We start from the raw sequence: 15483 nt of genomic DNA, 5'->3' as shown, positions 1-15483 counted from the left end.
TTCTTTAAAAAAAGAAACCTGATTTTCGTGTATGTTATTGCATTAAACCATTCTAATAAGACCACCTCAATTAAATGTTAAAAAAAATCGAACAATGCATTGTCTAGATGCCTTTTACTTTTCCTTTGGTGTTGGGAAGCAAATAATCTACTTGCAGATGTCGGTCTGATGTGATTATTAATATGGCTGATAGTGACATCTGGGTAAGAACGGTATCACTCATCGATTTGTTTTCTTCAACGCACTAGCAAATTAGTTTGGGGATCCCAAGCAGAGCCTGGTAGGACTCTGGTGATGGGCAGGTGAACATCTATCCTAAGAGTAAATACTGTTCAACAACCATGGACAATAATCATTATATATAGATATATAGGCTATTATTGGCATTACTCAGGGAAGGGTAGAAGGCTGGTTGGTAGGTACAATTTAGGTCCAATACCCCAAAAAGAATACCACACACAAGTATACTGAAACATATACACTCTTTATTAAAGAATTACATGCAAAGTAGCCATAAATTCAAATAAGCGCTATCAGGAACACAGCACATTGTATTCATAAAATTGTGAAGTGCCTCTGGTCAGAGTGGATCGGGAGCACATATTTGCCAGTCATTTTGTGTGCTGTATTCTGTGGCTACCAATTCCCTTCGACCTCCCTCCTTTATTGTAGATGTGGGTGGTCTAATGGCTGGCTCCCCTTATTGCATGTGGATTCACAGCTGTTATTTATTTTTTGAGAAAAGAAGAAAAGGGAAAACCGGGACGCACCAGTATAGTGCTATTCGTGCAGTCCTAACCCCACTCCGGGATCAAAATAGTTAATAAATAAATAAATAAAAAATAAGAGTTAGGAAGAATTAAGGCATCCGCAGTATAAATAATTCCAAGTGTAGAGTGCACAATAAACCACACACATGGAAAATAACCAGCTAGTGAAAAGATACAAAATGCTTTTTTCAATAAAGATTAAAAACCAATAGATGGCAGCAGTACATATAACATACACAAATCGGAGAATCACATACTAGGTAATGTATGGAAGGGCACAAAATAAAGTGCACAATATCAGAAAGTTAATTGTAATCTAACTGGGTAGGAGTAGGCTGTTCTATGCAAAACCTGAAAACGTTGAGTCTTTAATGTCTGATCTCGTGGCGTTATTATGACTGTGTAGTGGTAATGCATTTTACATATGCCTTTGCAAATAGAGGATGTGGCTCAAGCTGTTTCTGTTCTTCAATCCACAAATGGCGAACATTCCTCAGGAGCTTTCTAGTTCAGTCACTTTTTGTTCTAGGGATTTCTAATAAGATACCCTTATTGCGCTCTGGACAATTTACAGACCTGTTGTCTCACGTAGACACTTGATGTTTTTCACACTATTGAATGCCAAAAAACAGATAAATGCATATCCATTAGTGCTATTTATTTAAAACATAGGGGTCAAATAATCTCCCCTAGTCCAACCGGAGTGTTTTAATAGATTAAACCCATTACCTTGGGTGGAATGTGGTGTAGTTCTCATTAGTACATCGCAGGAAATAGTGATCTCTCAATCCGTGATGATCTGTGAAAAATACAACTGTTTTAAACTACCAACTTCCCTTAGTAGTGCAACTCCAGACACTGTATTCACTTCATTTGTCTTGGAAGGATAGCTCAGGGGCAACGTGCTCGCCTTGGAAGCAAGACGACACGGAGCACTACAGGTTCGATCCCCGGGTCCTTAATAACCAGAAACCTCTGGTTATTAAGCGCGTTATAAATAACCTATCATCAAAGAATGTTTTATTTAACCTGTTACCAAGAGTGAGAGATACTCACCGGGTAGCGTTGTATGGTGGGTCCTTGATCCAATTTCTCAGGAAGACCGCAGAGGTGAGTGGGCTAGAATATTTACTAGGATTGATGTTGAGAGACATGTTCAACTAGAAGCAAGCATGCCTTGGACGGGTGAATCGGCTCCTCTGGCACCCCATAAAATCGAGACTCTACAGCGCTTACCTCGCGTGTAGGTAAAGTATTAATTTGTAGCCACAAAACGGTGCCCGTTGGTGAAAGCCTACTTTAAATGTAGTAATTTGCAGGTCTTTAGCTGAAATTAGATGTGTAGATGGTGGTGAAATGGAGCAGAGGCTTATCTTGTCCCTGTTGCCATGGGCCTTGGCAAAGCCGATCCAGAGCGGTTGCTAAGCAACCCTGGTTGCACGCTCAGAGTATGCTAACTGAGACGTAGAGAAATAGTCTCAGCATGTTTTTCTTGTCTATAGGGGTCTTCGTCAAAATGCTCTCCCCCCACATTTTCTAGGAGACGTAAGCATAAAATGAATCACTTAAACGTCAGAACACGCACCGCTGGAGTCTAAATGTCGGCGCATGATGCGCGGCTCTCGTATCACAGGAGTGTCACCTGTACCTATGGAAACCAAGTCTTATCAATTTTCAAACAGTGTACCAAAAGCCAGCCGCCATCTTGGAGCTGAGCTGGCAGAACTCCATAAATCAAACTCCAAAGGTTAGGAAGTTGGAACATGGTCACTCTGGCGACCAGAATCTATAGAATGTCATCTGAATACATCCCTGTAAATGCATGTCAAAAAATTGCATAACTTCAGGATAGCACCCGGACTGAGGCTAAAAGTAAAAATGAATGTCAAAAAATTTGAAAAAATGGTTTTAAAAAACCTTGTCGTATGTACTAAACCAATGCTCTCCCTGTGGGCGGAGGCCATCTCTTAATCCCAGATCCTCAAAGGTGTAACCTATTCCTCACATGCTTAGAGCATACTCGGGACCTAAATGTGTAATGGAATGTAAGCTATGAAGCAACCTCTGTTCCAAATCAATTAAAGGTGCGATGCATACGAGAGTCTGGTATATAGTATAATCTGTCACTGTGCCCTATACTGAGCACTGTACTGTCCTTGTCCTTATAGCAGATGGGCTTAATTTAGGGCTTAAAGCCTGGTGATGTCTTGAAACGTGGCCTTTGAAGCGATCTATGTTCCAAACACCAAAGTCCAGTGCAATACAAAGATAAGTATGCTGTAAGTGTCCTATGTCGCAGCACCTTGTCAGCCGCTTCCAGAACACTGAGCTGACCCATGCCACTGTTAGCTGGCAAAAAAGGCTGGCCTTGCCAGAAAAACAAACCCCTTCATTTAATCTTGTGCCACTCTATATCCTCATTGAGGCCCGCTATGTCACTTATTTAGTGAGCAAAATGAGCTCTTGTTCTTGTTTCAACAGATTCTCCTCTCTAGCTTGTTGGTTGTGCCCTTTGATGGTCAATTAAACAACCTGGATTGTAATAAAATCCTGACTGATGACCCTACAAAAGCTTCGTTATAAAATAGATTTAAAAGTTAGCAATACGGAACAAAGAGGGGGCTGGGGGGGTAGCAAACAAGAGGCGTTTTTTCTAGTCAAAGACAACACTACAGTACCAGATAGTAATATTCACTCAAGGGCCTTCCCACTAAGTGGTGTTGACACCCTCTTACTAAATGGGAATACAATGTATGCAATCAAACAAAAGGAAGGTCACAGTCTATTCATCAAAACGTGTCTATCCTTACTCACAAACGAGGACTCTTGCTATCAACCTCTGAAACAAATATAGGTAGATAACATTATGGTCAAAAAAGATGTTACTTATTAAAACACATTCATTTTATTATTTCATCAAAGTGCAAGTCTAACCAGCTGCTGGTTCATATCAAAAACATGTTTAAAAACAAACACAAATCATTGTAATTCAATACAACAATCTACAAACATAAAATTAAAACAAAATCAAGTATTCATAGGTTGATCCTACAGTGATGGTTTAAGTCCCCTAATATTCCACTATCTATATTGGCCTGACTTTTATATATGTTTCTGTTCTGAATAGCTGGAATTCGTGGGACATTCCTCAGTGGCGAAAATGTGTAGATAATGTGTTGCTTGTAGGTGGCAAAGCAAAATTCCCTCTAATTTCTTGTGTTATTCCACAGAATCCCTGATAGGTCTGCTTGGTAATCTCATCAGACCAAATGAGCAACTCCAAACGTTGCTTAGTCATGCACTTGCGATTGGTTACTTCCACTATGTTGAATGCCTTTCACAACACTCCACAGTACCAACATTTTATTGCATACCCAAAATTCACAACTCTTCTCAATCCTCGGATGCCCTATAGTAGCAGGGATAAACTCAATTCTCAAGCCATTATCCCCTGATGAAGACTTTGAGAAATATATCCAGACCCCCAGAACTTGGAACAAGTACTCAATTTTAGAGTTAGTGGATTTGTTCAAGAAATGGCAAGAGAACCCGGTAAATACAGGGGTTCTTTTATTTTGGGCTACCAGCGGTTGGGCTCTCCAAAGAAACGTCTTGAAACCGCTGCCAACAAAGACCCTAGCAACTAAAAGAATCCAGCCATAAACTTGGAGGATTGAGAAAGCCTAACGAGCTCAGGTCTGCTCAATGGATCAGTAAGCCAGCAAAGAATGGTCAGACAGGAGAAATGCTTGGAAGGGCCCAGGATGGCATTAGACAGAGCTGAGGCAAAGTAGCAGCAAGCCACATGCATCCAGGCCAGGAAGACTTGTTGCCTGGTCAAGGAGGATTTCACATGGAGGTTGCACTGCACAGCCAGAACTGGTCCCAAGAGGGAATAGTATCTCCTTGCCGCAAGGAGTACTGGGGATGTGGTGACATTTTAGAGGGGGCAGGGCTTGATTAAGCAAACATCAATACAAAGGCCATTTTAGGCTTGCGGCATGGCCCACATAAAGAAATGGCCCAACACAAAAGTTCTTACCCCAGAGTTCGAACTTGAGGGGAGGTGGGAGCAATTTGGCTCCTGCTTGTAGCCTACAAGAGCTTGGTTAACTTGAAACCAACAACTCCCAGGAGCTACTTTTGGCTCCTCATTGATGCCGAACAAACACATCTATGTGAATTTAACCCTCTGCATTTGGGACAATTTATAAATGCACATTAGTACACATTACACAAGTATAAGGGATCCTACATAATGGTCAAAAGTTTGTTTGCCTCTTATGAGGAAGTTAGATTAGTGGAACGCTATGCACTAGCTCCTTGTTCCCCATTGGTAGCTTCTGGTCACTGGATAATATTGGATATCCAGGAGCTGCTTTGAGCTCCTGCTTTTGCAATCTGAATTTCGACCCCTGCTAAGCCAAGGGTTGCCACATTGGTGCATTGGGCTACTAAAGCAGTACAAATGACTGCCACCTTGGTGTAGCCACAACTTCTAGTGCCACCAGCCTACACCAAAAAATGGTGCGCTTAAAAATGACCCCTTCCCTGATAGCTATCTGGGCAGCACATGGAAAGGGTTGCAGTGACAGGGAGATTTCAGTGGAAGTCGTCTTGTGCACAGAAATAGTCAAACACCCAGGGAATAACCAAAAAATGCTATTGGTGGAAGGTTATAAATTCATCTTGATCCGTGGCAATGCTCTGGGCAACCTCCCACTTCATTGATTACCATGCCTTCATGTGCCATTGCACAAGGGGGACTAGCAATATGCAAATTAGCGTTGGTCCTGCCACCAGTGAAGGCAGTCCAGCACGAACGTAGAGGCCACCTACCCTCTGCATGGACACGCAGACCACGCCACATATATTTTGACCTTATTTGTCCTCATCAGTGAGTTTTAGTTGGAGAGCAAGTAGCCCATGTCTGGGCAAAGGGTAAACAGTTTTGGGGTACCACAAAATGGGTCGGATGGAATCCAAAAAATTGAATTCTCCCTTAACACTGGGTCTTGGGAACATGGCATTCTGAAACCATGAGCAGATAGGTGTTGAAGTTGACTTTTTGACATGCTTCATTCAAATCCTCTTCTTCACAGCTTTCCACAGCAAAGGCTAGGGGAGCTTTATCACGGTACAGTTCAGTGAAACATTTTGTTCTTCCCATCACAACCTTAAGTACCAGGACTCTCCTTTTGGCTGCCAGAAGTTCTGGTTCTCAGTATTGGGAATCATTACAGGTACCGAGGGCTGGTTGCATTGGCCCATTAAAAACACTATTAAGGGAAAGTACAATAGGTTAGTACCAAGATAAAATGGATAGTTTAGGGGTTAATAAAATATCACACATTGAAACAAAACTATTTCCGGCTTACTGAAACCTTTTATTTCTCTAGTACCTTGGTTCAAGGATTGATGCACAAAACACTCACAGGACATGGCTGACGAACGTTGGTGATGATGTGTCTACTTAGCATGTGAACTACAGCTGCAATCCTGTTGGTCTTCCTGCATGGATTAGGAATTCTACCATGTTTTTCTTTTTAGAAGGTCTATATTGGCATTTTGGAAAATGATAAAGTTCACAATTGTTTAATGTCAACAAAGATATAAGCCCTTTCGAGATGCTTAGATACCTCCGGGTATTAAGCGCGTTATAAATGACCATTCATAATCCTCTTCATGGCCCTGTTAACATCTATGTCCCTGTCGCAAGAGACGTTTGGCTTTTCATGAGACTGCAGTAAACTGTGCGACCTCTTGCCATCACACAAGACTAAGGAAGTCTGAAAGTGTTGCATGTATATATTGATGTGTTGAGAGTTTACATTTATACGAGTAAAAAGGCTGAAGGTCAGAGTTCATACACTGGTTGGGATAAACATTGGCCATCATTGCCGTTTTAAAGATGTCCCTGCTTGCTAATCCTTCGTAAATGGTATTCACTTTAATGTTAATTTGTGTTTTTTGTATTCTTAGGCATAGAAAAAGACGCAGTTAAAACTTTTACCAAATACATTTCTCCGGATGCTGCTAAGCCAATACCTATAACTGAAATGATGAGAATCGACATAGTGGGTAAGAATGCAGCGTTGTTTATTTCACAGGCACGCAGTGGTTTGTGCCATACATTATGTGTATGCACCTATAAGAAAAAGTTCATCTTGAGGGCTTTGCGTGTTCCCATTAATGTTAGTCTAATTTCTCTGTTTTTCTTGTTCTTGGTGGGCTTTGCTACCTCCCCTTTAAACCATAATCTTGTGCATTCATAGTTGCACCTTTTATTCTGGTGTATACCCTGTTGCTTAAATTGGCCGTAAAAGCACTGACAGCTTCCCAAGTCCTACCTTGGGCGGAGTCGAGCTTCACGTCTCCATGGAGCTGGTCTCTGGTGCTGTCTAGAAAGCTGTGATGTGATGTTTTAATTGCTGGGGGTAGATCAGTCAATGAGTACTTCCCCCTCGCAAATACCTAAAAGTGACTTTGCCAAGTCATCACACTTTGAACGGAGTCACCCAGTAATAGCAGAAACACCATGAATGTAGTATTCCATTTGGTAAATCCAGTAATATTTGCACATGGCAATCCTGTAGCATTATTGGCAAGCTTATTTTTGAAATAAACTCAGATCATTCTAAAGCATGCGCATTCTTAATGGTCAAGCCTTATGTTTACTGCATGTGCTTGTATGGTGAGCATTGTGTACCAGTGACTCTTGAGAAGAGTGTTCTCGTCACTTAGGAATCGAAGTACCTTTTGTTTGGAAACTGGATTACTGATCTCTACGCCCAGATAGCAGCTGTTTGCGCCTCGATGACATGTACATTAGACTTCTACTGTAGTTCTCGTATTTTTTTTTCCAGCTAAAATCTGTGGAGAAGATGGCCAAGTGGATCCAAACTGTTTTCTTACTGCACAATCAATAGTGTTTAACGCTATGGAACAAGAGTAAGTGTGTTGCTTGGCTAAGTTTTGCACTTTCCCACATTTAAGAATGCACATTTCTCCTTGGTTGTCATTTGCTTAGAAACGTTTAATTTATGGTTGCATGATTTCTGCTAAACATTACAATTGACTAAGAAGAGTTGACTGAGGTTCACAACAATGAATGCTTTAAACATTTGGATATGATATGATAGGTTATTTATAACACGCTTTATACCTAGGGGTTTCTAAGTGCGTAGCTGGGGTAATCGAACCTGTGGTGCTCCGTGTCCGCTTGCTTCAAAGGCGAGCACATTGCCTCTGAGCTATCCCCCCAAGACAACATATTGGTATTTCCGATTTTACTAAATGAAGTGACACTTAATAAAGTGTTTATTCATTTGAGAAATATGGTCTCAAAGGACCAGTTTAAAAATTAGCTTCATTATGTGCATATTTCTTTTTATTAGAATCTTTGTTTTTCCTCGAATGTCATTAGTCTACAAACATGCACGGTAGGTCTCCCAGTAGACTAGTGCCAATACCTTACCTCGTCCAGCCTGCTGCTCGCTTATAACCAGACACATGCCAAAGCAACACATGAAGGGAAAATGGATGGGGCATCGCCTGAGCACAAGATTGCTAGAGCAGCCCAGCACCATCTTTATAGGGATATGTACTCTCTAGTGCCTCAATCTTCCTCATTAGGCTCACAGCAGGGCTTGCCGAACTGATGTAAGCATTACACTTTCTTACCTGGCGAATCGTACTATAGACCCTTTGTGTTTGACTGCTTTGAGTAAAATACTCTGTGTAGGATGCCTCACTGCTCTCTCCTGGACATGGGCTAATTGTGGGGATGTCTTCCACTTATCTATTTTGGCAAACCAGTTCACAGTTCTCTTCGCATACCAATGGCAGCTTGATGTAGGTGGATGAATAGTATGATGAACTTACTTCCTTGGATATCTCTGGTCTCAAGAGGCATTTTACTTATTTTATAAAACCATATATGTTGTATGTCCAACCATCTAGGAAACATTTTGTGCCCCACTGGAAAGAGGCTGATTGCCATTGAGCTTAATTCAGGGAGTAATAAACAGTGTGACTCACTGTGAAATGCACCCTAACAACTGGGCAGTTTCACTCCAATGCTTTCACTGTTTTTTATATTGAGAATTGTATTAAGATTTTGAGAATACATATTAAAAATAATTAGACCATATTAAGAGGGGTGGAAGCATTGGATGGAAAAGAGGTAAAACAACAAAGCCCACAACTTAATCAAAGCATCATAAAATAATCGGTAGTCTATCTTGAGTAACCTCATTTCTGAGGCTTATGGATCTGCTTAAAATCCCATGCTTTGCAAAGGCCGATATCTATTGGTTGATGTGGAGTGTTGAATTATTTATTTTCGATTTCGAAAAAGGAGCGTCGACTGACCGTTCCTATATAATCCCTACTGTAACGTGTTCTGTACCCATGATCCCTCATGCGTGGAGGTCCTAGGATTGTTTTTTTTCTGCCAACGGGATTGGTCGTACTCTGCAGAGTTTCTTGAAGGGATACCTTTGCTTGTGATAGAGCACACATTCGAGATATATTTAAAGATTGTATTCTAACTGGCATACTGATATCTCTCGACGGAGCATGACTGCAAGGTCGACCGTCGTGCATGGCATATAGCAGCTTCAGAGATCACCATTCTACGGCTGCAGGCTTCGCCCTTCACAGTAGGGAGAGTGAAGGAAGACATGCGTTCCAGTCAAGGAGAATGTCTCCTTAAATGTCCTTAATATTTATCTTGCTGTCCTGCAGCTTTCCACATGGAGAATACCCCCTTTAAATTCTGCCCCAGATGCAACAAAACGTTTGTGTAAAGTCCCACATGGAGTATGCAGTAATTGTCTTTCAATGGACCACCGGGAAGAGAAATGCCTGTCATGTAAGCTTTTTAAGCCTAAAACAGAAAGATCGGCGGTCGAAGCTTTGGGCGGCTTTTGCAATGCAAGCCGAGTCATCTACAGAATACCCCTCTGGGACAGAGGAATCCAACCCAAAATAGGACAGCCCGGTTTCAAATCGGAAGCCAAAGAGATTTCGAATCGGGAAACTGAGGAGTCCCGAAGGCCAGTCCCCATCTGCGAACAGCAAGCGTCACGCTCTGCTATGGAGACTTCACCTGGTGACAAGGCTGAACATGCTCAATCAACACATGGGAAAATTTCTGAGCGCTCAGCAGGAATGCTGAGCAGATATACACTTTGAGGGTACAAAACACATTCGCCCTCGTTAACATTTTCGACCCTTTTGAAAGGTTCAAAATCCTTGGTCGGAGCCAACAAGTTCAGCGACTACCCGGTCGGTCAAAGGACATCCGCTCCTAGTGTTTCGAGGGGATTGGGTCCTCCGACGTATTCCATATCTATGACATGTAATCACCACAGCTGTGCTGCTTCGGAAAGTTTTTTCTGCGTCCTGCGTCGATGCGCCGTCGTCGAGGACCTCCTCCGACGTCATCCGATGTGATAAGTAGGACGCACGACGCCCGTAGCCTCAGTTCCGTTTTTTCCGCGAACGTGTTGCTTCGTGTTTCTCGGTTTAAACGCCTCGACTCTTTGGAGTTCTGTTCTTCTCGGTTCTTCGAACCTGTTCGTTTTGTGAAAATCCTTCAGAAGATGTCTTCTACTTCGTCTTCGACCCCGCGTCCGGGTTTCAAGAAGTGCGGGGTGTGTGGGTCCAAGATGTCGGTGACGGACTCGCACGACGCCTTTCTCTGGTGCCTCGGGGAGGCCCACGACACGGATGACTGTATCGACTGCCAGTCGCTCACGTCCAAAGCCTTACGCGAACGTAAGAAGTTGTCGGTAGGTCGGGTGTCCAAGCCCCGGAAGTCGAAGGCTGCTGGGCTTTCGACGGATGATTCGAGGGGTGACTCTCCGTGTCATCGTCGGAAGTCTCGTGGGTCTCCTTCTAGGAGTCGGTCTTGCCACTCCTCAGCCTCTTCGAGGCATTCTCGGAAGCGCCGACACCGGTCGTCTTCCATGTCCTCTTCGGAGGACTCTGCCCGGCACGTCGCTTACCCCTCCAGCCGTGCGACGCCGGAGGAATGGGCTGCCTTCGGGAAGAAGATGCTGGCGATTCTTGAGTCGCAGGGTACTCAGCCGTCTGCGCCCCCGAGTGGGGTCGGTCGTGTGAGGTCAAGAGACACCGCTCGCAAGAGTGGTCGGCACGAGTCACGGGAGAGGTCCCGTTCGGACAAGGGGACTCGTTCTCGACGTACCCGTTCCAGGTCCCGGTCCTCGACGTACCCGTTCCAGGTCCCGGTCCTCGACGCGTTCGAGACCGTGTGCACCTGTGAGGTCTTCGAAGAAGGCATCGACGTCTGGGGCGTCGAGGGCGTCGACAGGCTTTCTCGAGGCTCTGGCTGCGAGGAAGTCGTCGATGCCGTCGACGCTCAGGTCGTCGAGGGACACGCTCGGGGCTCCGGCCTCGAGGGCTGTGTCGACGCCGCCGATTCTGGAGGCGCTGCATCTGACGTCGACGCCGATTTCCTCGACGCCGATCCTCTCGGCGCCGATGCTGGTTCTCTCGACGCTGGCGCCGATTCGCTCGACGCCATCAACGCCTTTCGTGTCGGAGGTACCCTGTGGCACGGGTGGACCCCCTAGGAAGGCTCTGGTTAAGAGCAAGCACTCTAGGGTGCCTTCTTTTCGCCACCTGGACTATATTTCAGAGGCGGATGAGGATTCTGATGGCCTGGTTCCTAGTCAGGTTCCGGATGAAATTGTCTCGGGCCATAGTCAGTTTGACGAGTTGAGACAGTCACTGTATGATGCCAGTGGACTGGACACCTCTCCGGAGGTGGAGTTTTGTAGGCCTGAGCCTGGCTCTCATGCTGATTCCTCGTACCGGCGCCTTATGGCTAGGGTTTCTGAGTACTTGGGATGGTCTGCTCCCCCAGGGGAGTTTGTGCAGGATGATCTGACGGACATCCTTGATGTTGGTCCCCCAACTGACCCGGTTCTGCCGTACCATATGGCTTTACAGAGAAGGGTGGCGGCGGCTTGGACTGCTCCGGAGAGTCTCCCGGCGGTGGGCAGATCCTTGTCGCGAAAATACCGTCCAGCCAGTGGCGACCCCTGCTACTTGACCAGGCACCCCACTCCGGAGAGTTTGGTGGTGCAGGCGGCCACGGCCCCGGCGAAGCAGGCGTCGTACCCTACCATCCCTCCTGATAGGGACGACAAACGTTTTGATGGCTGGGCGAAGAAAGTGTTTTCTTCTGGTGGTATGGCGCTTCAGGCGGCCAACTCCATTTGTGCCTTGTCGCGTTTCACGCACACTCTGTGGAACTGTGTTGCGTTAGCGGCTGAACATATTCCCGAAGGGGACGAACGGGATGGTTTCCTTGCTATGGTCCAGGATGGTAAGGATGCCATGTTTGAGTCCGTTCAGTCGGGTTTGGACTTAGCTGAATGCGTCAGTAGGTCCATGGCGGCGAGCACCATGATACGCAGGTTTGCGTGGTTGCGGAAGTCGGGGTTTGCTCCGGATGTGCAGTCCCGGCTCCTCAACATGCCCTTTGACGGTGAACACCTTTTTGGCAGCAAGGCTGACGAGAGCCTTGAGAGGTTGCAGACCTCGGTCGTTGGGCGCTGCAGTTCGCCAACCTCTGCCTTTTCGTCCTAGGGGACAGCAGTGGAGGGGTGGTTCCTTTCGCTATTACTCGTCCTTCAGTAAAGCTAGAGGAGCTGGCAGTCAAAGAGGCCAACGCAGGGGTACCAGAGGTGGACGACCGGGTACCCGTGGTGCCAAGGCCGCTCGGGCAGTTGCCTCTTTGCCCTCAGGTAACGCCGCAGCCGCTCCCACTCAGTCATGAGGCCATGTCCCATGGTTCGCCGGTTGGGGGAAGGCTGGCGCAGCATCTTGTAGAGTGGCAAGCCATTACTTCAGATGTGCGGGTTCTGGAGATCATAACCCACGGCTACTGTCTTCCCTTTCAGCACAGGCCTCACGACAATCCACCGGGGAACCTCTCTTTGCGGTGTCCGGATCCGCTCCTTGCGCAGGAAATTCAAGCCCTGCTGGAGAAAGGCGCCATAGAACTGGTGCCTGTAGCGGAGAGGAACAAGGGATGGTATTCCCCTTATTTTTTGATTTCCAAGAAAGACGGGGGATTGAGACCCATCATGGACTTGCGCGGTTTGAACAAACTCCTCAGGAAGGACAAGTTCAAGATGGTTACACTCTCTCTCAAGTCCTCCAGGCCCTTCAGCTTCAGGACTGGTTGGTGTCACTCGACCTCAAGGATGCTTACTTCCATGTGCCGATCCATCCCAAGCACAAGAAGTACCTGAGGTTCGCGGTTGGCGACTCGCACTTTCAGTTTCGGGCCCTGCCGTTCGGATTGACCTCCGCCCCGAGGGTTTTCACCAAGCTCATGGTGGTGGTGGCAGCGCATCTCAGGCAAGGGGGGATTCACGTCTACCCCTACCTGGACGATTGGTTGATCAGGGGGAGCTCTCCCGAGCAAGTCCTGGATCATCTATCGGTCACCTGTCGCTCCCTTCACAGGCTGGGCTTCTCCCTCAATTTAAAGAAGTCCCATTTGACGCCAACACAGCGGCTCCAGTACATCGGAGCAGTGCTCGACACTTCCCTGGGGCAGTGTTTTCCTCCCCAGGTGAGGGCTCTTCACATTCAGCAGATGGTGCACAAGTTTCAGCATGCCCAGACGCTCCCAGCGTTCGAGTTCTTGAGGTTGCTCGGCCTCATGGCATCCTGCATTCTTCTGGTGCCAGAGGCTCGCCTGCGGATGAGATCTTTGCAGTGGGCACTCAAGACGCAATGGTCGCAGTCCTCCGGCAGGATGTCGGACTCGATTCAGGTGCCGTCCTCGGTCGCCCGGGACCTTCTGTGGTGGGCCGTCGAAGGCAACTTGATGAAGGGGGCTCCATTTTGGCTTCCCTGGCCGGAGGTGACGATCGTGACGGATGCATCACTCACGGGATGGGGAGCTCATGCCAACGGGCTGACAGTCAGCGGTCGTTGGTCTCCGTCGGAGTCCAGACTCCATATCAATCTGTTGGAGCTGAGGGCTGTCAGGCTAGCCCTGAAGGCTTTTCTGCCGTCTGTGCGAGGGAAGACTGTCCTGATCCTGACGGACAACACAGTGGCCATGCACTACCTCAACAAAAAGGGGGGGGGGGCAGGGTCACTTCCTCTGTGCAGGGATCCGATGCAGCTCGAGTTCTGGGCCATCCAGCAGGAAGTTTCGATCTCGGCAGTTCATCTGGCCGGAGCCGAAAACGTGACGGCGGACGCTCTGAGCAGGCAGAGCGCGATCTCTCACGAGTGGGAGTTGGCTCAGGAGATTCTCCTGGAGATCTTCGCCCTTTGGGGGTCCCCTCAAGTGGATCTCTTCGCCTCCAGTGTCAACCGGAAGTGCGAAAGGTTTTGCTCGCGGGAATTTCCTCCAAAAGGAGCCTTAGGAGACGCGTTCGTGGTGGAGTGGTCATTCCCGCTGCTGTACGTGTTTCCTCCAGTCACCGTCATCCCGCAAGTGCTGCGGAGGTTACGGAAGTTCGGTTCCCGGATGATACTCATTGCTCCGGCGTGGGCTCGGAGGATGTGGTACCCGGACCTTCTCGACTTGTCCATCTGCCCTCCACGTCGTCTTCCCTACCGAGACGATCTGGTCTCACGGGAGGGGGGTCAGGTTCTCCATCCAGAGGTCAGATCCCTCAACCTTCACGCTTGGCTTCTGAGAGGTTGAGGTATAAGGATTGGGACCTCCCTGAAGACGTGATGGAGGTGTTGCTTTCGGCCCGGAGGCCAGCAACAAAGTCTTTGTACCGTTGCCGTAAGTTCTGCGACTGGTGCAGAGTTCAGAATGTGGATCCTTTTGCATGTGACATTCCCATGGTTCTGTCCTTTTTACTTTCTTTGGCCCACAGGGGCTTGCAAGTGGGTACCATTAAAGGTTACCTGGCGGCGCTGTCCGTCTTTAAGCGCTCGTCTGAAGAGTGTTCTTACTTTAAAATCCCTTTAATTTCACAGTTTCTGAAAGGGCTCACTAATGTGTTCCCTCCGTCACCTTTCCTGGTGCCTGGTTGGGATTTAAACCTTGTTCTTAGGTTTCTTATGGGTGCTCCGTTTGAGCCTTTACATTCTTGCCCTTTGAGGCTGTTAACTCTGAAAACTGTGTTTTTAGTTGCGGTTACTTCCGCTCGCAGAGTGAGTGAGTTACAGGCACTTTCAGTTAAGCCTCCCTTCACTGTATTTCACAATGACAGGGTTGTCCTTCGTGTTCGTCCTTCTTTTCTTCCGAAGGTATTGTCGGAATTTCATTTGGCCCAGAAGGTTGTTCTTCCGGCATTCTATCCTCCTCCGCATCCTGGTAAGGAAGAGGAGAGGCTCCATAGGCTTGATCCTAGGAGAGCTTTAAGCTTTTATGTTTCACGCATGTCCCGGGTCAGAGTGGACGATCAACTCTTTATTGGTTACGCTGGGAAGCGTTTGGGGCAAGCTGTGACGAAACAGACTTTGTCTCGCTGGATTATTTTAGCCATCTCGGAGTGTTACCGTTAGGCGGGTAAGGACCCACCGGCTGGCTTGCGGGCCCATTCTACCAGGGGTGTGGCTGCATCTACTGCACTGCAGAGGGGTGTTCCTATTCGCAACATCTGTGATGCAGCCACCTGGGCTTCAGTACATACATTTGTACGTCACTATTCCCTCGATTCCATCCGAGGGCAGGATCTGGCCTTTGGCAAGGCGG

The 15483-nt window shown here is 47.0% G+C and overlaps 1 protein-coding gene across 3 annotated transcripts in view; it reads left to right on the top strand.

The window, feature by feature from the left end:
- Positions 1–15483, top strand: part of AKAP10 (A-kinase anchoring protein 10) — a 538635-nt gene that overhangs the window by 303936 nt on the left and 219216 nt on the right. For all 3 annotated transcript variants that reach the window (XM_069615189.1, XM_069615188.1, XM_069615190.1), the window contains 2 exons: positions 6753–6851; positions 7637–7721. In XM_069615189.1, coding sequence (XP_069471290.1) covers positions 6753–6851; positions 7637–7721 — 184 coding nt within the window. The remainder of the gene's footprint in view (positions 1–6752; positions 6852–7636; positions 7722–15483) is intronic.

The sequence above is a fragment of the Ambystoma mexicanum genome, chromosome 9, assembly GCF_040938575.1.
Source record: "Ambystoma mexicanum isolate Mex_15411 chromosome 9, UKY_AmexF1_1, whole genome shotgun sequence".
Lineage (NCBI taxonomy): Eukaryota > Metazoa > Chordata > Amphibia > Caudata > Ambystomatidae > Ambystoma > Ambystoma mexicanum.
Note: the sequence above shows the minus strand (reverse complement) of the source record. Positions and strands in the feature narration are given on the sequence as shown.